This window comes from Biomphalaria glabrata, chromosome 6, assembly GCF_947242115.1.
Source record: "Biomphalaria glabrata chromosome 6, xgBioGlab47.1, whole genome shotgun sequence".
Classification (NCBI taxonomy): domain Eukaryota; kingdom Metazoa; phylum Mollusca; class Gastropoda; family Planorbidae; genus Biomphalaria; species Biomphalaria glabrata.
In genome coordinates, this window is record NC_074716.1 from 2,307,076 (window position 1) to 2,333,074 (window position 25,999).

The 25,999-nt window shown below is 34.4% G+C and overlaps 1 protein-coding gene across 2 annotated transcripts; it reads left to right on the forward strand.

Moving 5' to 3' along the window:
- The first annotated feature begins 5,453 nt into the window (after nt 1-5,453).
- On the forward strand, nt 5,454-25,473 carry LOC106080194 (pyridine nucleotide-disulfide oxidoreductase domain-containing protein 1-like). Of its 2 annotated transcripts, none has more exons than XM_056033745.1 (13): nt 5,454-5,671; nt 8,279-8,359; nt 9,970-10,089; nt 10,933-11,004; nt 11,129-11,185; nt 15,436-15,509; nt 16,187-16,350; nt 17,341-17,435; nt 18,384-18,492; nt 19,300-19,541; nt 20,030-20,167; nt 21,186-21,258; nt 25,184-25,473. In XM_056033745.1, exons 1-13 carry the CDS (start codon nt 5,609-5,611, stop codon nt 25,357-25,359), a joined length of 1,464 nt encoding a protein of 487 aa, XP_055889720.1. In that variant the 5' UTR covers nt 5,454-5,608; the 3' UTR covers nt 25,360-25,473. The 2 variants fall into 2 exon arrangements, with proteins under 2 accessions (XP_055889720.1, XP_055889719.1); XM_056033744.1 differs by having other exon boundaries at nt 5,456-5,671; nt 17,338-17,435.
- Nucleotides 25,474-25,999: the final 526 nt, after the last annotated feature.

The following is a 25,999-nucleotide window of genomic DNA, read 5'->3' on the forward strand; positions in this document are numbered from 1 at the left end:
TCTGATGTACTTCCTAGAAATAGGTGAAATCTGATGTACTTCCTAGAAATAGGTGAAATCTGATGTACTTCCTAGAAATAGGTGAAATCTGATGTACTTCCTAGAAATAGGTGAAATCTGATGTACTTCCTAGAAATAGGTGATATCTGATGTACTTCCTAGAAATAGGTGAAATCTGATGTACTTCCTAGAAATAGGTGAAATCTGATGTACTTCCTAGAAATAGATGAAATCTGATGTACTTCCTAGAAATAGGTGAAATCTGATGTACTTCCTAGAAATAGGTAAAATCTGATGTACTTCCTAGAAATAGGTGAAATCTGATGTACTTCCTAGAAATAGGTGAAATCTGATGTACTTCCTAGAAATAGGTGAAATCTGATGTACTTCCTAGAAATAGATGAAATCTGATGTACTTCCTAGAAATAGATGAAATCTGATGTACTTCCTAGAAATAGGTGAAATCTGATGTACTTCCTAGAAATAGATGAAATCTGATGTAGTTTCTTACAAGGAAAGCGATGAGAAGACATCAAAGAATGGACAGGCCTGTCGGCGAATGAAAGTATATCCGAGAACAGAGAGAAATGGAGAAAGACGGTTGACAGTTCTTGTGAGGTGCCCCAACGGTCCAACAGATTAAGGGATAGGTAAAGTTCCTAGCCTAATAGCTGATAAAAGCCTTCCCCAAATTACTAGCCAATAGCAGAGTGACACGTCATCGAAAAATCGTTTTATGAGTGAAGCCAGTGGTAATAAATCTAAAAGCAAATCTAGTCTTTACATTTTACTTTGAATTCTACTTGTGTAGATTAAAATCTCGGCTTAATCTTTGTTGATTTAAAGAAATAAACATTGTTATTTTCATCTAATTCTTATCTTTGTTAATTTTTTTTGTACAATTCCTCTTATACGCTTGCTAACTCTTCAAATGTGTGAGAACGGAAACTGGATGGACACGGATTTCGATATCGACTTATTTTTGTTCACTCAAAGAAGCAGACATTGTTATTTCCATCTAATTTTTTTTTATATTTTGTATCTACAAACCTTCTGAGATGTCATCTAGAAAGTCGTATGTCAAACCTGTTGGCTTTCTCAGCGGACACTCTGTTGCTTTCCCTATTTCCTCTGTAGACCTGGTCTCCACTTCTGATATTATCCAATGCCAGTTATACGAATGTTTCAAAAATTCAGTTCCTGTTTTCCACTTAAACCAAGGCCTCCACATATTTAAATCCGGCCTTGACTGAAACTAAGTTGCAATCTGATTGCCATTCCGTCATTTCGTGGATAATGATTCTTTCATACCATTTCCCCTTTTACACTTGAACAGAAGATTCTCTTCAACTCTAAAGGAACATCCCAAACACGTACAAGAGTTTACAAACTGTTTGTGTTTGTATGGGTATTTGTTCCTGGCTAGCTATTCTTTTTTTTATGCCGAAGATAAGATAAAATAATTCTATTGGTCCAAACAAATGGAAATTCAGCTGATTACTATTGTCAGAAATAATAATAATTATTATTATAGCTTTTATAAAGCGCTATTTTCATGCTTATAGCATGCTCAGAGCGCTATGGTCCAATCTCATTTCTGGACTAGTGGGGGGAGGGGGTATCTGGTAGAAGGTTTTTCCGTGCTTCAATTATGCGCCCAGTAAACACAACTCTGCTCTAGTCGGGTGTCGAACCTCGAGTCCCTTTCATTGGTAGTCAAGCCAAGTTCAAGTGCTTAGCCTCTCGACCACGCTTCCCACTCACAGAAACAAAGATAGAGGTACATTTCTTATCCCAAACACTAGAACATATTCATACAAGTGCTCCTTCCTCCCTAGTGCCGTTAGAGAATGAAATGGATTGCCTGAATCAGCCAGGAAAACAAACCACTTTGCAGAGTTTAAGTCATTGATTAACATGCTTGACTAGATTGACACATGAAACGCTTAGGGCGTAATTATCTTTTGAAGTAACGTCTGTAATATATAAGGTAAGATAATAATAAGATAACAATATAGATAAAAACATAAACAACATAAGACACACAAGCACGTCTGGAGATTGATAAGTTGGGCTTTTAATGTAGGCCCACATCTAGGTGAGCGAGTGACACTGAAACACCCAGACATAAAGGGAGGGGAGAGGGAGGGGGGAATAAATGAGTTTTCAAATCTTTTAGTCCAAGCCTTAAGAGCAGACGACCACTTCGTCCAGATCTGATGTGCGTGTGGTTTGATGGGGGCAGACTGTCCTTAAGGATTTTATAAGCTTTGTAAAGGGAAATTTAAAAAAACAACAACTCTTTAAGAGATAGTAGCTGTGAAGCCTGTGATAGAGCTATAGAAGAGATATTTCAGTTCGTTTATTAAGTTCAAATGTCTTTGTGCCATTTAAAAAAAAAAGTTATTTAATTATTGTTTTCTCAATTTCTTAAGTTGTATGCTCATGATCTAATGATCTATGATGTCTGACAATTGTGGCCATTAACTGTCGGGTCATATTGTTTTAGGTCAATATGGCATATATATGTGAGTTGTAAATGTGTAGGCCTATACTATTTAATAATATTCATCATATTCATCATATTGTCGCTAGTAATGCAGATAAAAGTTAACGGTATTTAACAGTTAGAGATTATTTTTATAATATTGCTAGGTGCCTAGAGTATTCTTTTAGGTCAAATAACAAACGAATATGCACATTTGATTAGAGTACCACCTTTAGTAAAATCAAAACCTAGTAATAATCTCTTTCACTGATAGTCCCATTTTAATCGTTATATATATATATATGGTTTTTCACACACACCCCCTTTTATTTTTGCTTTGCATAGAATGTCTTTCAATGACTGGCCCGTCCATTCTTTTATGTTGCTTTTTTTTAACCATCGCTTTCTCTGTCTGCCTCTTTTTCTTTTTCCTGGTACCTGTTCCCTGAAGGAAGGTCTTTGCAAGTTTCGAAGACCTTGTGTTATGGCCATAAAGCTTTTGTTTGAGTTTTTTTTTTTTTTGACAGTGATTAGCAGGGCGTCATGGAGTCCAATTACTGACAGATAATTTTTTTTTTGGTCTTTTGAGTCTGTGGTGATTCTAACAGACCTCCAGGATCTCTCAGTCTCAACTGGCGGGTAATGGTTGTTCCCGAGTGTCATCTAGTGGGTACTGGTTGTCCCGTGACCTCCGTGACCCCATATGGAAGGTGCCGTTTGTCCTCGAGTGTCAACTGAAGAGTAATGGTTGTCCCCGAGTGTCCTCTAGTGGGTATTTGTTGTTCTCAAGTTTCACGGAAAAATTACTAAATAATAAATACAACTATGATTTCTGAAGGGAAGATTATAGCAGATCCTATCGGAATCTCCCAGGCTTTGTGTAGGCCTATGAGCCTACATAACTAAGAAGATTTGTGTTTTTTAATCAGTCAAGTTTAAATGACTAAATACCCAATCTTATATAATCAGTGGTTGAATAAAGTGCACCCCACTTGTCTGGGTGGGGGGGGGTCCCAAAAAAACAACAACAACAATTGCCTTAAATTATGCTCATTCCAAGGGGCTCCATTTCTCAAATACCTTAGTGTCTTGTCTTATCAGGCCCTGGTAGTGTGCAAAAACCTCTCAATGGACCTCATTCACCAATCGTAAACCAACAACATTTAACCACGTGATTCTCTATCTCTTCTATACAAAATACGTAATCCATAAAGGCTGTCACATGATACTTTTTTTTTCATTGTTTTATCAATATTACCACGTGGCTAAATGTTGTTTGTTTACGATTGGTGAATGAGGTCCATTATTTACAACGCAATAACATAAAGGGCTCCCAATATACATTTTCTTGTCCATATGTTGGCTGTAGCCTACAGCTGCAGACTTTCCTTATCTTATAAATTACAGACGTTCCTTCATAAGCAAAATGCTCATTGAATACTGTTTAAGAACGTAGGCCTATAATGATTCCTTTAACGAATCTCGGCGCTGGCCAGATTATGAATGTTTGTAAAATGTTTTGGGTGTCTTACATGTTTCTGGTGTTTTACTCGTTTCGGGTGTTCCTTCAGAGTTGAAAATAAAAGTAAGGACCCAGGACCATCGAGACGACAGCCCAGAGCGCATACCGCACGACCATATATATATATAGTCATGACAAATAAATGCCTCTCATAACAATAGCATCACTAAGGTACCGAGGTTATAGAGAGAAGAAGGGGAAGAAACTATGGCGAAACAGAGATAAGCCCCGCCCCGAGCAGGTCATATTTATTCATTTACGACAAAGTTAGAAAATGACTATTAAGCACATCTATATATAAAGAGGTACATATGTTTCTTTATTTCAGAGGAACACTCACAATACATTTTTTTTATTTCATTAGCGAAGACAAAGTCATGTAGGCCTAATCTATCTTTCTAAGTGCATTATTTAGCATGAAACGGGTTTCTAGGAAAACCAATGCAGTGCAGGTCACGTCTCTATATGCAAAACTAGATTGGACAGATTGACACATGTGACGTAGTCATAGTGTTGTCTTCTTCTTTGAAGGAACGTCTGTAATTTAAAACAAGATAAATTTTATTGATCCAATCAAATGGAAATTCAGTTTGACTACAATTGACAACCTCAGCGTAACTACTGTACAATAACAATATAGATGCAAATACGAACAACATTCACACACGAAACACATACACATTCACAACCAGCGCATTATGAATTTGACTTCTATGTAGGCCTACTTCTCGATGACAACAGATGATCTTGTAACACTCTGACCGACAGTGGGATAAACGAGTTTTTAAATATTTCTGTTTTAGTTCTAATGGAAAGGAGACGACTACTTCGTTCAGATCTGATGTAACTTAAAGGGTGTATGTTGTCTTTGAGAATCTTGTGCGTTTTGGAAAGGCATATTTCATGAAAAAGTTCTTCTAGAGATGGTAGCTGTGTTCGTCTGTTCGAGTGATATACGATGCTTTTTTAATTATTCTATGTCTTTGTGCCAATGAATTTATAAATTTATAAAATATGTAGAATCCATCTGAAAAAAAAAACTCTTACAGATGACGCAGGATACAAATTTAAGTATAGTAGGCCTAATAGCAGGCCTAATGTATACAAGAAGTATAAAGTAGAATCATTGTGTCAGGATTTTGTGATTTTACCATCACAAAAGAGATACAAGACACCGATAGCAAAGACAAACAGACACAAACACTCTTTTGTTCCCCTGGCAATCAAATCATTAAATAAGAACAATCTGGTATAAACTTTGTCACATGTAAATTATGAGTGCGTCTGGTGTGAATGTACACTTTGGTTTCTTATAGTTATAATGTTTTTTGTTTTGTGTAATGCACAAATTGTAAGACAAATTTCCTTACGGATAATAAAGATTATTATTATTATTATTTGAGTAGAATATATAGACAATGGATAGTACTAAGGGGAACTACTCTGGGAAAAGCAAAGTCTTTACATGTTTTCAAAGTCTGAAGAATCAAAACAAATTTGCGACTGTAATGATTTTCTTAGATCTACAACTTAAAGTAGTTAAAGTAACGAGACATTAACATTAATAACAAAAATAAACTTATAACAGACTGTTGGTGATGCCTGATCTTAAATATGTTGTTGTTGGTGGTGGTATAGCGGGAGTAACCTGTGCAGAAACGGTATGATTTGATCTATTTCTATTCAAAGTCAAAGTTATTGTTATGACTATGTAACATGTTACGTATGTTACAGTTACATACTCATGTCTCATGTTATTAGTATTACTATTAGTATTACTATTAGATCTAGTTAGTTAAAAATCAGTGTCTGAGTCAGTGAGTGTCGCTTCAAATTTCAAAAAAAGAAGATAATTACTAAATTAGATATACGTACTACACATTTCAATTTCATATGTCAATCTTAGTCTAAGTCTAGTCATGCTTGTTAATTTATTAATTAATTAATGACTTATCTGGCTGCTTCATCAACCCATTACAATCATTACATTTTATTCTCTGATTAAAAAGTAATTAGTAATTTTTTTGTATTAGTTAGATTATTACTAGATCTAGATATTCTAGATACTTAGATTAGTTAGATACAATAATTGGCAACTTGACTTGAGACTTGGCAATACTTAGATCTAAATTCTAATACTTATCAGTTATCTTTATAAACTCTTAGAATCTATGGCCCTTTATTATGCTTTTACTTACTATACTAATAGTATAATAGACTATACTACTATACCAGTACACTTGTGTCTTATCCTAATAATATTATATAGTTATAATATCTTATTTATCTTATACTACTTATAGATTACAAACGTCACTTCAAAAAAGAAGATAATTACATCCTACCCATTCCATGTGTCAATTTTGGTCTTGTCATGCTTAATTGTTAATCAATGACTTTTAAAAACTCTGTCATTGATTTTCCAGGTGGTTCAGTCAACCCATTACATTCTCTGATGGTATGTCACTAGGCCTAGGGAAGAAGGAGCATTTGTACAGATTTGCTAGTACACTTCTAGCATATGGAATAAGAAATGTGCCTCTATCTTTGTATCTTTCTGAGTATTTCATAAATTGGTTTTGTTTTTCTATTTGTTAATTATGTTTCTTTTTTTCTTGTATTATAGCTACTTTAATTTGTATTCTTCTGTCCTGAAGTGTCCTAAAATTAGTGATTTTAATAGTGATGTTACTCTTTTGTTATAAAATCTCACAACTTCTCTATTTTGTATTCTAGTTTCTTTTCTAGTCTTTTCTTGAGTTGAGGGGTCTAGATCTAGATCTGTTCATCTTTTTTTTTTTAAAGTAATGTCTGTATTTTATAAGATAAGATCTAATAAACCTATATATAGCTCCTCCTTCGTGACTGAAGATGAGCACATTTCTCATTTCCTATTGACTTGAACATGACTGTAAAAAGCTGGCTGCATACATGGCATGAGTAGATTTGATCAGTAGCAGATAGACCTCCTTCTTCTCTCAGCTTTTTGTTGGTTCAGCGCTCTTTCATCCATATTTTAATATACCAGTACTGGTCATTTGGTATGCACACTGGACTGTTCCATCCATCCATTCCAGTGGCACTACAGTCCATGGTGGGCTCTGATCTGCTTCAACACATCCCTCCATTCAGATCTCTCCTGGGCCTTTTGTCTCCACGCCCTAACCCCAAGCTGTTGTTGATCTGTCTCCACATCATCAATCCATCGCATTCGGAGTCTGTCTTTTGGTTTTTACCTGTATATGATTTTTGCTCCTCTGTTGTCTGACATTCTTTCAAGGTGACCTGCCCAACGTAGTCTGTTCTTTTTTATTTCTGTCACTATCTGTGGGTCTTCATACAATTGATATATGTCTTGGTTTGTGCGTGTCCTCCACCCTGTTTCATCTTGTATAACACCATAGATTTTCCTTACAATTTTTCATTCCCAAGTATTTTGTAGATTACTTTGGACTGTTATCTCCACCAAATCATGATGGTCTCAGGTTCAAACTCTGCCACTGCACCCCCCCCCCCCCAACACACACACTATCCTGCTGAGGGCTGAGATTTGGGCTAGGGTGTAATAATCTTCAATTCTGAAGGAACGTCCAAGACATGTAAAACTTACTTTTCTAAATAAACACAGATCTAGATCAAATTTTAATACACTTAATACGACTATATTTAGAAATTAGTTGAATCTAGAATCTATAGATCTTTAGAATTATTCCAATCATTTATAAATTATTAGCTGACTAAAACTTGTGATTTACACACTGTTCACTTGTGAGTCCTAGTGCCACTAAACTATTCACAATTACTTAGGTAGACTACTTTATTTTCACTATTAATACAGGTTATTTAACCTTGGTTAGGCCAATAATAGAATATGCATCCTGTGTTTGGACCCCTCAACTCAAGAAAACATTAAGAAACTGGAACAGACACAAAATAGAGCAGTGAGATTCATAACAAATGAATATTCACATTTGACTAGAGTAACACCTTTAGTAAAATCACTAAATTTAGAAAGCCTTCAGGATAGAAGTAAAGTAGCAATTATACATAAAACACTGAACCATAATCTTCAAATCCAAAAACAAAATTTAATAAAATATATACAGAAAGACACAAAGATAAAGGCACATTCCTCATCCCATATGCTAGGACAAATTTGTACAAATGCTCCTTCTTCCCTAGTGCTATTAGAGCATGGAATGGGTTGTCTGAGCTAGCCAGGAAAACCAATGACTTTTGATTGACAACATCTGTATATTTTGTTTCAGCTTTCTCTATTTGCAGAGAACGCCACTATTACATTACTGTCAGCGTCACCACTCATCAAAACTGTGACTAATCTGATACAGGTGACTTTAATCGTTTGTTTTGTTTGAGATATTTTATGTAGCTTAGCTGTGAAGCAGTGTAGGCTATTCATACAAAAGTTCTAGACACGAATCTAGCAGATGATTACTAAAAATAGTTTTTTCTTGTCAAATAACACTTTAAGCCATTATTATTATAGCTTTTATATAGCGCTACTTTCATGCTTATAACATGCTCAGAGCGTTTTGGTCCAATCTCATTTGTGGATCTGTGGGGGGGAGGGGGTATCTAGGAGTTGGTTTTCTGTGCTGCCTTTAGGCGCTCAGTAAACACAACTCTGCCCGAGTCAGGTGTCGAACCTCGAGCCCCCTTCTAGGTAGCCAAGCCAAGTTCAAGCGCACTTGGCCTCTCGACCACGCTTCCCACCATTATCCAGAGAAAATTAATGTCTGCTTCATCTTGCCATAGACATGTGGGTGTTCATGTTAAATAATGTCTGCTTCATCTTCCCTATGGATGTGGGTGTTAGGGTTAAAACATATTTGCTAATTTAATCAAGCAACTGCTACTTTACTTATGTTTTTATTATTTTATTTATATGCAAAATTGGTGATGACTGCAAACACAGCATTAATAAAGTCATGCAAAATAAAAATTTTGTTGCAAAGAATCATTAATGATTTAATGTTTAATATTTAATTTCAAAGCATTTCAGTCCACGACACCGAAGCTCTTGTTTCAATTCTTTTAGATCAAGTTCAGCAAGCAGTTTTACAGAAGCCATAAGAGATCCCACTTCTGACACCAGTGTTACGATCTTCTCAATCAGGCCTTCTGCAAACACTGCTAACAACACAACAGCACATCTAACACAAGAACTTGACAACAAGAGCTTCAAGTAACAAAGTGGCGGTTTAATTACAAATACATCGACAGCCAATTCAACACAATTGGCTACATCAATTCAAATGCTTTCTTGTACTTAACACAACTGCCTAACTAAACGTTACTAGTCTCTCTAGCTCGTACAGCTACATTCTCGAGGACTCAAATGTACCACAAGTCCTTACTGCTTTGCTGTCCTGGACTCAACTGTCCTTTTAAACACACGGTCTCTCCCAGTGAAGGCTCTTGATCACATGACCACAACACAGGTCATACTTGCGGTTATTAGCAGTACTGTCCCTTGTCTATCGACAGCCGTTGACCCGTGTGATTGGCCTGAGTCGTGTGTATCAGTAGGCCGCACACACATTAACCCTTTCAGTCCGCCACTGGAGTTACAACAGTATATAATAAAAAACAACAGACAGGGCTACCTGGTTGTATGTAAGGTAATCTCTGTGAACTGTTGTTTTGATGGTCCTGGGTTTGTACATGCCTGCCACCATCCCCTGATGTCCTGCTAGAGGCTTGGTATCGGATGTAGTAATATTTGAATTTGAATGAACATCTGAAACATGTCAAACAAACAATTGCAAGAAAGTAAACCAGCTATCTGCTCTACTTTTTATTATCAAACTTTAAACTCTCCGTAATTATTTACCGCATTCTGGTGGAATCAACATTGGTATCTTTAGTTAGGAGAGAAAGAGTTAAGTTTGAAGTGCCGGTGTATATTTTAATGTGTATATGTCTACTGATATTTCAGATAACTCCCAACATTGAAAGTTTTGATGTAGAAGAACAGCCGTACAAACATGTGAAGGAAGGTCACTGTAAAGTTCAAGTCATCCACACAACGGTCAACTCTCTCTGTGCTCAAGAAAAGGTAGTCTGTAACTTGACATGAGGCATTTCTTCTTCTTCATTCTGATTGTTCATATCAGTAACCCTATATCTGAGATGAACTGCGCAATGGTTTCCAGATCAGGCAGTCTTCCATACAGTTTTTCTTCTATAGGAGGGTTTGGGAGCAAGTGTAATGTTTGGGCCTTTCCGTATACAGCTTTGTAGGGCATGATCAGCATTCTCTGGTGAGGCTCCACAAGGGCAAGTTTCATTGTCCAGACTTTTAGCTACTGGAACATTTGTTGTCTTATTGTGTTGTGTTCTCATTCTGAGGTGAAACTGCTGGAGTTGTTGGATTACTTGATATCAATCAACTAAATGTATTTTCTTTGTCAAGAAAAGAGACTTAGTCAATGATAAAAATCATTCTGATGCTTTAATCAGAGATATTTTAATAATACTTTGTTGTGTTTTTTTTAAACCAATTTTTAGCAAATATATTTTTTAAAATAATGTTCTGTGCTTTTTAAAATAATGTTTTGTATATATTGTTTTTCATTAATTCTAAGATATTCTGGTTCATACATTTTTAAATTTACACTCTGTGTGTCTGTCCAGTGAAAAGTTTTTGCACATTTTTTCTCCCACGCCCTTTATTGGATTAAGTTCAAACTTAAAACAAGTATTTATTGTACCTAACAAGACATGAATCAGTAAAAAAAAAAATTAACCAATTAGTCAATTAATTATTTTGTTTGATATTAAATAAGAGAAATAAATTCTACATTATTGAAAGAATTATTGATAGATATAGTTGTAAGTGCAGAACTCTTTCCCTGAGATAATGCATGATTTGTTATTTTTCACTTTTCTTTGTGTACAGAGACTACATCTGTCAGACGGTAAAACTTTGGACTATGATCAATTATGTATCTGTACTGGGGGCAAGCCAAAGGTGAAAATTGTTTTTGTTGCTCAGTGAAACAAAATGCAAGCCAAAATTAAATATTGCAATTTATTTTAGAGCTTTGTTCATTAGAGATTTTGAGTTGACCTAATTGAATGTGTCTGTCCCGCAGCTCATTGCAGTCGATAATCCGTATGTACTTGGGATACGTGACACAGAAAGTGTGAAGGTAAAATAGATTTACTTTAAGTACACTCAATTATTTCATGGACAGTATTTTATGTATTGAGTGACAGCTATTTCTACATTATATTTTAAAGCAAAAAACTACTTTATTTCTACCTTATTTACAGCAGTGAGTACATTTTCTTTATTTGATTTGACTTACTTGACTCTGTCTTTTTGGCTCCCAGTTTAGCGGTGGGCCATGACAGTACTATGCCATCAGACTGTGTTCTGGGCAATTCCCCTCATACTGCCATCTTTGTCTCTTGGTCTACTGCTTTTCATGTTTGCTTTGGTCTCTCAGCCTTTCTCTTCCCGCTGTGTTTCTAGTCTTGCAATATTGTCTGCTACTCTTCTCATTGTATGCCCAGTCGAGCCCCATTGAAATCATTTAATTTCTCTATTTGTGTTAGCTGAATTGTTTCTCTGTAGTTTTGAGAATTTGTTCTACCATCTAACATCAACTATATAATGCAAGTATTGGTCGGTAAAAGCCTGGAGCTTGTCTGCATTGTTAGTTGTTGCTCCCAAGTCTCTGCACCATAGAAAAGAACTGCTTTCACATTTGTGCTGAAGATGTGGATTGTGTTGTGTAGGGGCAGTGCTTTTGTTGCCACATTGGTCGTAGATGATTAAAAGATTACCTAGTCCTTTTGATCTGATTTTCGACATTTGCATCTACTCCAGCTTCTTTGTTTATGATGCTTCCAAAATAGACTAAGTTGTCAGTTTCTGTTAGGCTCTCTACTTGAAGCTGTAGTCATGTTTATTGGGTGTTATTCATTCTCATCACCTCAGCTATCCATTTTTTCTTTATTTGTATAAAATTTATATTTATATAAAATGTCAATTCAAAGATTTTTTTGTTATTTAATGGAATTATTTCTTCTTACAAAAGTTTTCTTCAAACTATGTGAATCGAAATTCTTAGAAACATTGTTAATATAACAATGATGCCTATTTGAAAGAGTTTGCTATAAATAGTTCTAGTAAATCGGCACTTAATTTGAAGAATAGTAATCATAATATTTAGGGAAATAACTAAAGATTAAAAGACACAGAATAGGCGTCAGAAATGTGGTGGGCATGAAAACATAAGAGTTGGCATCTTCAAAACAGTTTTAGATTGAATGAAGTAGATTAAAAGTATTTTATTGGTGCTAGATTAAGACAGTTTTAGATTGAATGAAGTAGATTAAAAGTATTTTATTGGTGCTAGATTAAGACAGTTTTAGATTGAATGAAGTAGATTAAAAGTATTTTATTGGTGCTAGATTAAGACAGTTTTAGATTGAATGAAGTAGATTAAAAGTATTTTATTGGTGCTAGATTAAGACAGTTTTAGATTGAATGAAGTAGATTAAAAGTATTTTATTGGTGCTAGATTAAGACAGTTTTAGATTGAATGAAGTAGATTAAAAGTATTTTATTGGTGCTAGATTAAGACAGTTTTAGATTGAATGAAGTAGATTAAAAGTATTTTATTGGTGCTAGATTAAGACAGTTTTAGATTGAATGAAGTAGATTAAAAGTATTTTATTGGTGCTAGATTAAGACAGTTTTAGATTGAATGAAGTAGATTAAAAGTATTTTATTGGTGCTAGATTAAGACAGTTTTAGATTGAATGAAGTAGATTAAAAGTATTTTATTGGTGCTAGATTAAGACAGTTTTAGATTGAATGAAGTAGATTAAAAGTATTTTATTGGTGCTAGATTAAGACAGTTTTAGATTGAATGAAGTAGATTAAAAGTATTTTATTGGTGCTAGATTAAGACAGTTTTAGATTGAATGAAGTAGATTAAAAGTATTTTATTGGTGCTAGATTAAGACAGTTTTAGATTGAATGAAGTAGATTAAAAGTATTTTATTGGTGCTAGATTAAGACAGTTTTAGATTGAATGAAGTAGATTAAAAGTATTTTATTGGTGCTAGATTAAGACAGTTTTAGATTGAATGAAGTAGATTAAAAGTATTTTATTGGTGCTAGATTAAGACAGTTTTAGATTGAATGAAGTAGATTAAAAGTATTTTATTGGTGCTAGATTAAGACAGTTTTAGATTGAATGAAGTAGATTAAAAGTATTTTATTGGTGCTAGATTAAGACAGTTTTAGATTGAATGAAGTAGATTAAAAGTATTTTATTGGTGCTAGATTAAGACAGTTTTAGATTGAATGAAGTAGATTAAAAGTATTTTATTGGTGCTAGATTAAGACAGTTTTAGATTGAATGAAGTAGATTAAAAGTATTTTATTGGTGCTAGATTAAGACAGTTTTAGATTGAATGAAGTAGATTAAAAGTATTTTATTGGTGCTAGATTAAGACAGTTTTAGATTGAATGAAGTAGATTAAAAGTATTTTATTGGTGCTAGATTAAGACAGTTTTAGATTGAATGAAGTAGATTAAAAGTATTTTATTGGTGCTAGATTAAGACAGTTTTAGATTGAATGAAGTAGATTAAAAGTATTTTATTGGTGCTAGATTAAGACAGTTTTAGATTGAATGAAGTAGATTAAAAGTATTTTATTGGTGCTAGATTAAGACAGTTTTAGATTGAATGAAGTAGATTAAAAGTATTTTATTGGTGCTAGATTAAGACAGTTTTAGATTGAATGAAGTAGATTAAAAGTATTTTATTGGTGCTAGATTAAGACAGTTTTAGATTGAATGAAGTAGATTAAAAGTATTTTATTGGTGCTAGATTAAGACAGTTTTAGATTGAATGAAGTAGATTAAAAGTATTTTATTGGTGCTAGATTAAGACAGTTTTAGATTGAATGAAGTAGATTAAAAGTATTTTATTGGTGCTAGATTAAGACAGTTTTAGATTGAATGAAGTAGATTAAAAGTATTTTATTGGTGCTAGATTAAGACAGTTTTAGATTGAATGAAGTAGATTAAAAGTATTTTATTGGTGCTAGATTAAGACAGTTTTAGATTGAATGAAGTAGATTAAAAGTATTTTATTGGTGCTAGATTAAGACAGTTTTAGATTGAATGAAGTAGATTAAAAGTATTTTATTGGTGCTAGATTAAGACAGTTTTAGATTGAATGAAGTAGATTAAAAGTATTTTATTGGTGCTAGATTAAGACAGTTTTAGATTGAATGAAGTAGATTAAAAGTATTTTATTGGTGCTAGATTAAGACAGTTTTAGATTGAATGAAGTAGATTAAAAGTATTTTATTGGTGCTAGATTAAGACAGTTTTAGATTGAATGAAGTAGATTAAAAGTATTTTATTGGTGCTAGATTAAGACAGTTTTAGATTGAATGAAGTAGATTAAAAGTATTTTATTGGTGCTAGATTAAGACAGTTTTAGATTGAATGAAGTAGATTAAAAGTATTTTATTGGTGCTAGATTAAGACAGTTTTAGATTGAATGAAGTAGATTAAAAGTATTTTATTGGTGCTAGATTAAGACAGTTTTAGATTGAATGAAGTAGATTAAAAGTATTTTATTGGTGCTAGATTAAGACAGTTTTAGATTGAATGAAGTAGATTAAAAGTATTTTATTGGTGCTAGATTAAGACAGTTTTAGATTGAATGAAGTAGATTAAAAGTATTTTATTGGTGCTAGATTAAGACAGTTTTAGATTGAATGAAGTAGATTAAAAGTATTTTATTGGTGCTAGATTAAGACAGTTTTAGATTGAATGAAGTAGATTAAAAGTATTTTATTGGTGCTAGATTAAGACAGTTTTAGATTGAATGAAGTAGATTAAAAGTATTTTATTGGTGCTAGATTAAGACAGTTTTAGATTGAATGAAGTAGATTAAAAGTATTTTATTGGTGCTAGATTAAGACAGTTTTAGATTGAATGAAGTAGATTAAAAGTATTTTATTGGTGCTAGATTAAGACAGTTTTAGATTGAATGAAGTAGATTAAAAGTATTTTATTGGTGCTAGATTAAGACAGTTTTAGATTGAATGAAGTAGATTAAAAGTATTTTATTGGTGCTAGATTAAGACAGTTTTAGATTGAATGAAGTAGATTAAAAGTATTTTATTGGTGCTAGATTAAGACAGTTTTAGATTGAATGAAGTAGATTAAAAGTATTTTATTGGTGCTAGATTAAGACAGTTTTAGATTGAATGAAGTAGATTAAAAGTATTTTATTGGTGCTAGATTAAGACAGTTTTAGATTGAATGAAGTAGATTAAAAGTATTTTATTGGTTCTAGATTAACTTGTATACACATCGTTTTCTTGTTGAATTCTAAAATTATTTTGTCTGATTGTGACTTAGGAATTTCAAAAGAAATTAAAAACAGCCCAAAGGATTGTGATAGTTGGCAATGGTGGAATCGCAACTGAACTTGTGTGAGTGTCTAAGACATATTATTATCAGTTGGTTTTATGCAAAACAAAAATTTTTTTTTTTACAAAAGCATTTTAGGATTGCTTTTAAACTTTCTTGATTCTTTGGTTTTATATTATATTTCAAAAAAAAAAAAGTCTGTAGTACTGCTAATTTATTTCAATATATCTGAATTGTAAATTTTTTTTTTTACAAATCCTCTATTTAGCAAATTCATGGGTGGTACCTGGAACCTAGGTGGCTCTAATATGTTTCCTAGCAATTTGACAGTTGATGTATATTTTTGGGAAAACAATTACTAGCTAATTGTCCAATAGGGAAAACTCTACTTTGACTGTTATAATTTTTGGAAATGTTGTCTTCTAAAATTAAATTTGGTCTTGAAATTCTTTATCTTGAATAGATACGGCAGCAGATGTTTCTGCATTTAGACCCTATTCATTAAAGAGTTTAATAAAATAAACATTCAAGAACATCTTCTAAGTATGAATCTATAGGCCTATCATTACAATTTTATAATCTCTGAGTAGATATGTACCTTCACTTTTAAGCAGATTGATTTCATGGAAGGGGAGGTAATAATGTTCCAATTCTTAAATTATCATTCCTTTGGCTATCTATTTGACATTTGGCCATCCATTTGATAGAATCTTATTGATTTAACAATGTTCTTGTGCAGGTACGAGCTTGAAGGCTGTGAAGTTATTTGGGCCATCAAAGACAAGTCTATCTCCCACACGTTTGTTGACGCAGGCGCTGCCGAGTTCTTCATGGCTCACCTGAACAAGGCCAAGGACAATTCTCCCGAGGGGCTTTCTAAACGCTTGAAATATACAACCAATGGTTAGTGTGGCTTTTAGCTGTTTAATGAGCCAACAAGGATATCTCCTGTAGTAAAGTTTGAGACTTAGGATAGAAATTTATAAAGCAAAATAGCAATAACACTTATGGAACCTTTATTAAGAAATAGACAATTGTAATGGATGAAGAGAAATAAATTAAATAATTGCAATAGATTAAGAAAATAAATAATAGCAGCCTGGTCGTGCTGTTGTCCTGTGGGAGGTTGGATTAGAAAGTATCTCAACTCTGAAGGAACATCCAAAACATGTCAAACATTTTACAAAGAAACATGAAGAAAAGAAATAGACAATAGTAATAGAAAAGAAAGGGGTAATAGTAATAGATGAAGAAAAGAAGCAGACAATGGTAATAGATGGAGAAATGAAATAGCTTTAGCATCTGAATGTAATTTTTGTCTGCAAAGTGTCATGTGACTTAGGCACCCCGCTGCACTTCATCCAAATGCCTAAAATTGATTAATTAGTTTAAGCTTTTTAGTAATTAAAACAGTCTGGGGCATGGTGACTGAGTGGTTAAGCACTTGAAGGGATTTTGAATTTCTGTATTTTAAGAACCCCCACCCCCCTCCCCAAGCCAACTGTGATTGGTACCTAAGATTGGTTGGAAAAAGTAAAGGCTGTTTTTCATTACACTGGTGACATAATACCTTTGTTAAGCGTAAGCACTAGAAATAGATGTCCATTACATTATTGGTTTGATGTAGTATTGCTAGGCCTTATGGGATATTTTACTTAACCTGCTTAATTTATTGCAAGGTCTGATGGGATACTTTGCTTTACTTGTTTGATGTATTGCAAGTTCTTATGGGATACTTTACATATTCTATTTGATGTAGTGAGATATTTGATGCATGAGATACTTGAATTGTTTGATGTATTGCAAGGTCTGATGGGATACTTTACTTATTTAACTTTTACTAGTAAATGAAAAAAAAAAAATTTTTTTATTTTAAATTATTTTTCCTAGAAGAATGTGAGGTCATGATGTCTGACAAGAAACCGGTTATGGGTAGTGCCCTAGGTCCAGACTGGGCAGCTCAGTTGGACATCCGAGGTGCTCAGCAGGTACAGAGTTTCATTACTTTAAGTCATACTTTTAGATCTTATCTATGTACCATAAATTTCATTTTTCCTTGATATACTGTTACCTGGCAGCCTGGTCAGGATGCCTGGTCATGTGATATACACTCAGGACTGTCACTCCGTGGTCTCAATGCTCACTGTCTTATTGGTAACATCAATAACTGGTTAGTGGTCACATGTTGCTGTGCTTTGTTACATGTTTTTTCTTCAGTAATATGTTTCAGGCCGGGGGGGGGGGGGGAGGCTCATTAACCTTCGTTGGCTACCCACAATCCTCTGCTGAATTTCAGCTAAACCCAAGCATGGGAAATACAAGGGGGGGTCAACTCTGAGAAAAAGTCCTGAGCCGCTGACCCTTAGGTAGCTTGCAGCACACAGTTATGCCCTGGTAGAACCTGCAGTGCCCCTGATCCCAAACGTATCAGTTATTTGTTGCCCCTGATCCCAAACGTATCAGTTATTTGTTGCCCCTGATCCCAAACGTATCAGTTATTTGTTGCCGCTGATCCCAAACGTATCAGTTATTTGTTGCCCCTGATCCCAAACATATCAGTTATTTGTTGCCCCTGATCCCAAACATATCAGTTATTTGTTGCCCCTGATCCCAAACGTATCAGTTATTTGTTGCCCCTGATCCCAAACGTATCAGTTATTTGTTGCCCCTGATCCCAAAAGTATCAGTTATTTGTTGTTTCAACCAATTGCTTGATGGGGGGAGGGTGGGAACTTCTGTGTGGATGACAAGAGTTTCATCTCATCTTATTTGATGAACCATAGTCGTCATAAGGCTGTAGTCAGCCTACAACAGGATCTAAATTGGACATGTGTCAGTCTTGTTTTTTGTTTTCTATCAGAAGTATTTGAACAAGATTTGGTTTCTTTTTTTTTTTTTTTGTTTCTTTTTTTTTGTGTGTTTCTACACATTTGTAGATGTCTCACAGAGTCCATGTCGAACATGAAGTGGAAGTGGAGAGAGTCCTGTCCCCTGATGACCTCACTCTGTTGGGGTTAAAAGCTTGCAGTGTGGATCAAGGTCAAGGTAATTGTTTTTGTGCTGACCTCATTGTCTGCCACTTATTATCTTGCACATTTTTTTTTTCTTTTCTGAATCTTTTGGCTCTTGCTGGTCTCTCTGTTTTTCATTATTGAAGAGATGAGGTCTGTCAGAACTGAAGGGATGTTTAAATATTGATTACATCTTGCAACACAAAATGTGTACCGATTTCTTATGTCTGCACTTGCACATTCAAATATTAACCAGAGTGTAAGAATGAATATTTCACTGTGAACATGATTCATTCATGAACAAGTAACTTCCCCTTTCAGACCATGCTATCTATAGGGAAGATGATGTTATGGTAATCTGTTTATGTGGCCCACGGTTACCAAGCAGGGTATCATGTGGCCAGCACAACGATCAACTGCCTTACTTTCCTCAACTAAAGTCAGGTACCCATTAGAGTTAGTTAGACTCAGGGGCACCCTAAAAGTCCCGAAATTCAAAATCCCAGTCTTCATCTGGATTTGAACCCGGGACCCCAGGTTTGGAAGCCAAGTGCCTAACCACTCAGCCACCGCGTCCCCTTCATGAACAAATAAATAAAAAAATTAATTTCAAAGAACCTAACGTTGTATGATCTGGGTTTCTGTTCTGATATTAGGCACTCAGTGGAAAACTTAAGGCAGGATTCAAATTCAAGCCCCCTGGATTGGTGGCTTATCACTTAAATAGCATGTTTATGGAACAAATGATAAATAATATTTAACATTCAATGTGTTTAGCCTTTACCTCCATAAACAACTGTTTTAACCCCAAGTATTTTATTTAGTTATTTATGACCCACAGATTTCACCAACTGGCCAGTGTATGTACAACTGACCAATTCCAAAATCTATGGCTGTGACATCATAGTCAGTGCTACAGGTGTGGAGCCATTCACAGAAGTCTTTCTGCCGGGTAACAATATTGACCTTGCTCCAGATGGTGGGATGAAGGTTAATTCCAAAATGGAGACGAGTGAGCCACATGTTTATGCCGCAGGAGATGTGTGCACTGCATGCTGGGACCCCTCACCATATTGGCAGCAAGTATGAATTCTTCTTTCCTTAAAAATAGTTTTGCGATAAATTAATATAAATGCATGATGATAAAGTGGGGGCGCAGTGGCTGAGTGATTACGTGCCATACTAGGGTTCGAATCTCAGTGAAGACAGGGATTTTGAATTTCTGGATTTTAGGGGCCCTTTAAGTCCACCCAACTTTAATGGGTACCTGACTTTAGTTGGGGAAAGTAAAGGCGGTTGGTCCATATAGTAAAAGCTATAAATTTATAATCTTTGACACTTGTAAGCGTCCAGTTAGATGAGGAAAAGTAAATAGACTTTATGTTGACTATAATTTACTTTGAACCATGTTCAAATACTTTTTTTTCTGGTTGCATCTGATTATTCTCTTGTAAAATGACCATATTAAATGTAACACATCTCGAATATGTTAAAATTAAATCTTGAGTTTATTTTCATTCATTTTCATAATGGGCATTTAAAATCTAGAAGCTTTTTTACTTTTTCGACAGATGAGGCTGTGGTCACAGGCCAGGCAGATGGGTTGCTATGCAGCTAAATGCATGGTTGCAGCTACCAAGGGAGAGAACATCACTTTAGACTTTTGTTTTGAGTTGTTTGCCCATGTCACAACATTCTTTAATTTTAAAGTGAGTCTGTTTAGTTACTTGTAATTAAAGTAAAACTTCCGAGTGAGACTATTTATCTATTGTGACATTTGCTTTATATAAAAAGCGCAAAGTCTTTTTTTTTTTTTCTTTGTCAAAAGTTTACGGAATCAATAGTTCAGTAGAGCTTGAAAAATATGAAGTTTACTTAGCTGTTCATTTTTTTTTTATATGTTGTAAAAGAAACTGTAAATTTAACCAAACATGAATGGTGATAGGCTGACATTTGTGACTTATTCAGGATGACAATGGCTGTGTGACATTAACTTGGTTAATTATAGTTATGAGTCTTAAACACTATTTCTTGTTGCCTATTACCACCCTTTATGAGATTTTGGCCAAATGACAATAAGATGGTGTGCTAAATGTTTAATTAGGCAAAGAATTTAATTTGCAAAGAAATGTTTTAGCGTACTGCTGTAAGCCGATAGACATAAGTGCTGACATTTTTGTCTTGCTATAAGCCAAGTGGCATAGGCTGTGTCAAGTATGTTTGCTTTGATCGTTCAAAGCACTTTCATTCATAAGAAGATGTGCAGCCAAAATGAATTTTACCATAATGAAACATGTTTAAACCAATATAAAGGTCGACCTCGAATTCTCCTAATGTGGCCAATGAGCTTAGACTTTCTTATTTAAATATATCAATTTCGAAATTTTAAAGAAAATCATTGGAGCCGTTTTGGAAAAACAATTTTCTATATTTTAAAAAGGTATACACATACATGCATAAGTACATACTTCCAAGAATTATTTATTTCAGGGTATAGGATAGGTAGGTGAGATAATGCTACAATATACATATTCAGTCTTCTTTAATTTATTATTTCCTAAAAGCTCCAAAAGACAAAATGTAATTAAATATCTTATTCTTTAAAAATTACATTTTATATTCACTGTATTAGAAGTTCAGTTGCTACAGTAAAAATTATTTAATTAAATCAAAGATATTTCTCTCGCCTAACTTAATTATTTCCCCCTGATTGTTCTTTCTGTGTAGGTTATTCTCCTTGGAAAATTTAATGCCCAGAATCTGTCCAACGACTATGAAGTTTTGTTGAGGGTCACAAAAGGTAGAGTTCATTGTTCTTGTTTGACCTTTGACCCCCGTGGTCTTGTAATAATGTTTTTTTTAACACAGAAACAAAACTCATGGGCAACAAAGACTTACTGAAGGAAAAAAGACCAGTTAATACATTTTAATTATTACTTCTGCCTGTTGACATTGGGTTTGTACGTTGTTTGCATCTAGGATTATTTCCCTTGGCAAGGTTGTTAATATTATATTGTTGTATGATTTGTATCTAATGTGTGTTGTTAGTCAGTGTGCAGATAAAATAGGCTTATAAATCTATTGTTATAGCATTGGCATTGTTCAGTGTTACCTAATGTATCATAAGTTACCAGTGCCAATATGTTTATAGAAAACTAATGACGTTTTTAAACATAGAAATATTTTTAATTCTTTAGATAGTTATTTGGAGCTTAGGAAAATTATACGGTTAATTACTGTAACTGGAGAACAACAGGATATAGTGAATACACGTTTTGGAATTTCATTAAGAGTGTGAAAATATAAGCAAGTAAGTAAGTTATTCATTGTCACTTGCACCACATGTTCTGCAGATCGTGGAGGGATCTTGTTTCCAACCAGGAGGTTTTGAAACTGGCCAATAGGTACAGCATCGATGCTCTTCTGATACAGAGAAGACTACACTGGCTTGGACATGTAACCCGCATGCCAGATGGAAGAATCTCTAAAGGCATCTTATATGCTGAGCTTGCGGAGGGAGTCAGACCCAAGGGCCACCCAAGACTAAAAGATATCAATGAAAGTATGTGGGAGAAAATAGGCAAAGGTCAGAGTGCATGGGGACAGACTGTGCGGCATGCTGAGAGAAAAGAGAGAAAGAAATGAAGCGGCCTTAGTCAAGAGAAATGAAAAGGAAGCTGCCCTATCATCTAGCCCTAAAACAGTTGCATATACATGCATAAACTGTGGCAAACTCTGATGCTCCATAATTGGCTTGATTACTCACAACTTTCTGCCCTCTATCAAGACGAAACCAAAACCAGTGACTCATCTGGGCTCATCCATTGTCTTCTGACATCTCTCTGTGGCATTTTACGTCTCAAGAGATGATCTTTTCCCTTTGCAACTTCTTGTGTGACTAAAGAGGCCAATCCTTGATACACAGCTGCGATCGCAGGTTGGGCATATATAATCACCAGGTGCCGTTGCATTTTCACCCTTCTTTCTGCTTCTGTTGTGTATGACATCTGCAATCCGTGACCCTTCCTTTATGCTCTCTCTCCATGTGTATCTGTCCAGTGCCACCTCTTCCCAGTTGCTAGTGTCGATTTTGAAGAGCTTCATGTCGCGTTTGCTCCATAATTGGCTTGATTACAAACAACTTTCTGCCTCCTATCAAGATGAAACCAAAATCAGTGACTCATCTGGGCTCATCCGTTGTCTTAACCGGCATAGAAGGAGCCATATGCACCACGTCAATAGGACTTGAAAACATATGGCTGCCTGGTAAGTGCTCTGGAATGCTGTTCCATGATTTTGATGGTCCTGGGTTTGTACCATGCCTGTGGCCATCCCCTGCCATCCTGTGGAATGTTTGGAATAGGATGTAATAATTTTTCAATTTGACGCAACATTCAAAACATGTAAAAGAAAAACTTTTGAGTGGATTTCCAAGGCTGCTAATGTTTTCACTTACAAGTTACTGTATGTTTCATCTTGTAAGTGCTGAAGTGTCACTTGCCTATATATCCATCCCCCAAGGCTACAAACTGAAATAGACACAAATATCTCTGAAAAGCCTCACTGGTTTTGTTTGCTTCACAAGTGATCAGCCATGCATGAAACTGCTGGTCAGATGTTGACCTTTGAACCCACTTCTCAGGCTAGTGATGAGATCAGTTTTCTTCACTTGTTTTGAGAATTTTTAAAATTTTGTTTTTCAAATTTTACACACCATAGCAATGGACCTCATTCACCAACCGTAAACAAACATTTAGCACGTGGTGCTCTATCTCTTCTATATAATTTACGATCTAATGTTTAATTCATGATGGTTGTCACGTGACAGTTTTTTTTTATTGTTTTATCAAAAAGATCACGTGACTAAATGTTGTTTGTTTACGATTGGTGAATGAGGTCCATTCTTCCCTATGAATCAGATTTTAGTCTTAAGAAGTAAATAATCTTATGCTTATGTAATAGAATTTGTGTCAGCCTGGGGTTGTACTGATAAAGAGAATATCCTATTAAGTAGCATTATGTGGGTTGAACCATATTTAATTTGTTCAAGTTTGATTTTTGTAAAAAAAAAATAATTATATGACTTTTGTTTGTTAGGAAAGGGACATTAGGATTATGAAAGCACATTGCTGTCAAGATCTGCTCCTTGAGATGTTTAAATATTATAATAATAATAATACAAAAAAAATAAATATTCTTTTTTAATTGGAATTTTGCAATAGTTTTCTCTCCAATTTGACTTAGGTTAAATTCATCTTGAACTGAGTATGAGATTTTAAATTTTAATGCAAGCTTACAGTTAATTCATGGTCATCGCTCAAATACATTACACTACCTGACACTTTGCTGTTTTGCTATATTGAGGTTTCTGTAGCAGCTTACATTGCCTAGTGGTCTCTTTCTTTCTCAACTTCCATGTGACTCAAAAGGCCAATCTTTAATACACATCCATAGTCCTAGAATAGGTATTTGTAAGCCCTAGACACAGCAGCTTTTACACCCTTTTTCACATATTGGCTTTTATGTTATAATGTATTCAATTACCCTTTAACCTTACAAGAGATATTCAATAAAAAGTTTGTTTCTCTTGCCATTTAATTTTTCTTAGTGACCAATGGTATAATAGGATCAAAGAATAATTGTATTTGTTTGATATTCCTAGCAAAGAGACTATAAGCTAAAACTTTTATCTCCATGCATATAATATTTTGTAAAACTCAAACCAGATACAACTAAATAGAACACTATAGAAAAAATGTTCAGTAAGAGATCTACCTTACAACTTTCTAAATGGAATTTTAAAATTAAATGAGCTTTTGAAAAGTTGCAGTTAAAATGTGACCAAAAAAGTTCTATCACAAAGACATGATTTTACAAAACAAAAAGTATTATTGTTTCAATTTTAGTCAAACTGAATTTCCATTTGATTGGACCTTCTTATCTTATATCTTATATAATACAGACGTTACTTCAAAAAAGAAGATGATTACGTGATGATTACGTCCTACGCGTCATGCATTTAGTCATGCATGTTAACCAATGACTTAAATTCTGCCAAGTCATTGGTTTTCCTGGCTGGCTCAGGCAACCCATTCCATGCTCTAATAGCGCTAGGGAAGGAGTATTTGTACGAATTTGTCCTAACATATGGAACGAGGACCAATAAAATTATCTTATCTTATCTTATATTTGTCATTTGTTCAACAACTTAATTTTGATAGAAGATGAAAATTTCATTGAAATGAAATATAGAGACAACTAGCAGCCAACTATTTGACTCTGAAGTACTACCTTCAACATATCACTAATGAGCTTTAGAATACAAATATTTTAATTCCCTTTGACAAATGAATTAAAAACTAGATATTTCTAGATCTGTGTTTTACTTTCCTAACCCTTAACCTTGTGGATATAACTTTTTTTTATTACTTTATTTTCTATCATAGGGCACAGAGACTCAATCTATTAATATTATTCTTTTAATGTTATATTGAAATGCCATAATTTCGGTATTCTTAATTAGCATATTGTAATAATTTACGTCTAATAATTTTTTTAGCAACTACTCTTTTTCTTTCTCTTGGAGTTGATTGGTTTACATCACATTATTTTGTATAGTCTAGTGCTATTATAGAACCATTGTGTTCGGTAATCTGATCATTTATGGATTGTAGAGGCAAGCAGCAGGTGTTATTTGTAACATTATTTTGTCTTTTGACTTCCAGGTCAAGAATATGTCAAGGCCATTTTACACAACAACCGACTTGTGGGAGCTATTCTCATAGGGGAAACTGACCTTGAAGAGACTTTTGAAAATCTAATTCTGAATGGCCTTGACCTGACTGCATTCAAAGACAACTTGCTGGAACCTGGTATAGATGTAGATGACTTTTTTGATTGATGGACTATTTTGACTTGACACCACGGTGATATAATCTTTGCGTATAAAAAATAAAGCTTACTGCCAGAAAAGCAATGAAGTGTAACATACAGATAAATAAAAGTTGAGAATATATCTTGCTCTCTTATTTTTTTTTGAATTTAAAGGAAATTTATGATTATTGAAAAATCATGTATTTGGCCCAGAACAGGGCCCCCAAATCCATCCTCTTGCTTGCCCCACTTTTTTTTTCTGGGCCCCCTGACCAGGGGCGAACTGGCTATATGGGCATTTGGGCAAATGCTTGGTAGGCCGGTACTCAAATGGGCCTAAAGGGCCTCATGAATGCCATTATGGCAAGCATTAAATTGTTAAAGGTCTTATAATATTCTCATATATAAGGGGCTATGTGAGCGTCATGCTAAAAACATCTTTTACAGACTACAGTGTAATACTAATTAAATCTAGCACATTAAAAAAAAAATAATGTAATTAATAGCCTAAATCCTGAGACCTGACAGTGCTATTAGTAGGCTTCATCATTTTAGGGCCTAAAAACATAGCGAATAAAAAGCAACATTTGAGAATAGATAGGCATATAATTGGAGGCCCATCTTATGATATACAATTTATGGGCTGTACTGTATAGAAATGCTTGGGC

Coding starts and splice junctions, on each gene's coding strand:
- LOC106080194 (XM_056033744.1), top strand. CDS start 5,609: ATGCCTGATCTTAAATATGTTGTTGTTGGTGGTGGTATAGCGGGAGTA. Junction 5,672..8,278: donor GAGTAACCTGTGCAGAAACG/GTATGATTTGAT, acceptor ATTTTGTTTCAG/CTTTCTCTATTTGCAGAGAA. Junction 19,542..20,029: donor CCTCACCATATTGGCAGCAA/GTATGAATTCTT, acceptor CTTTTTCGACAG/ATGAGGCTGTGGTCACAGGC.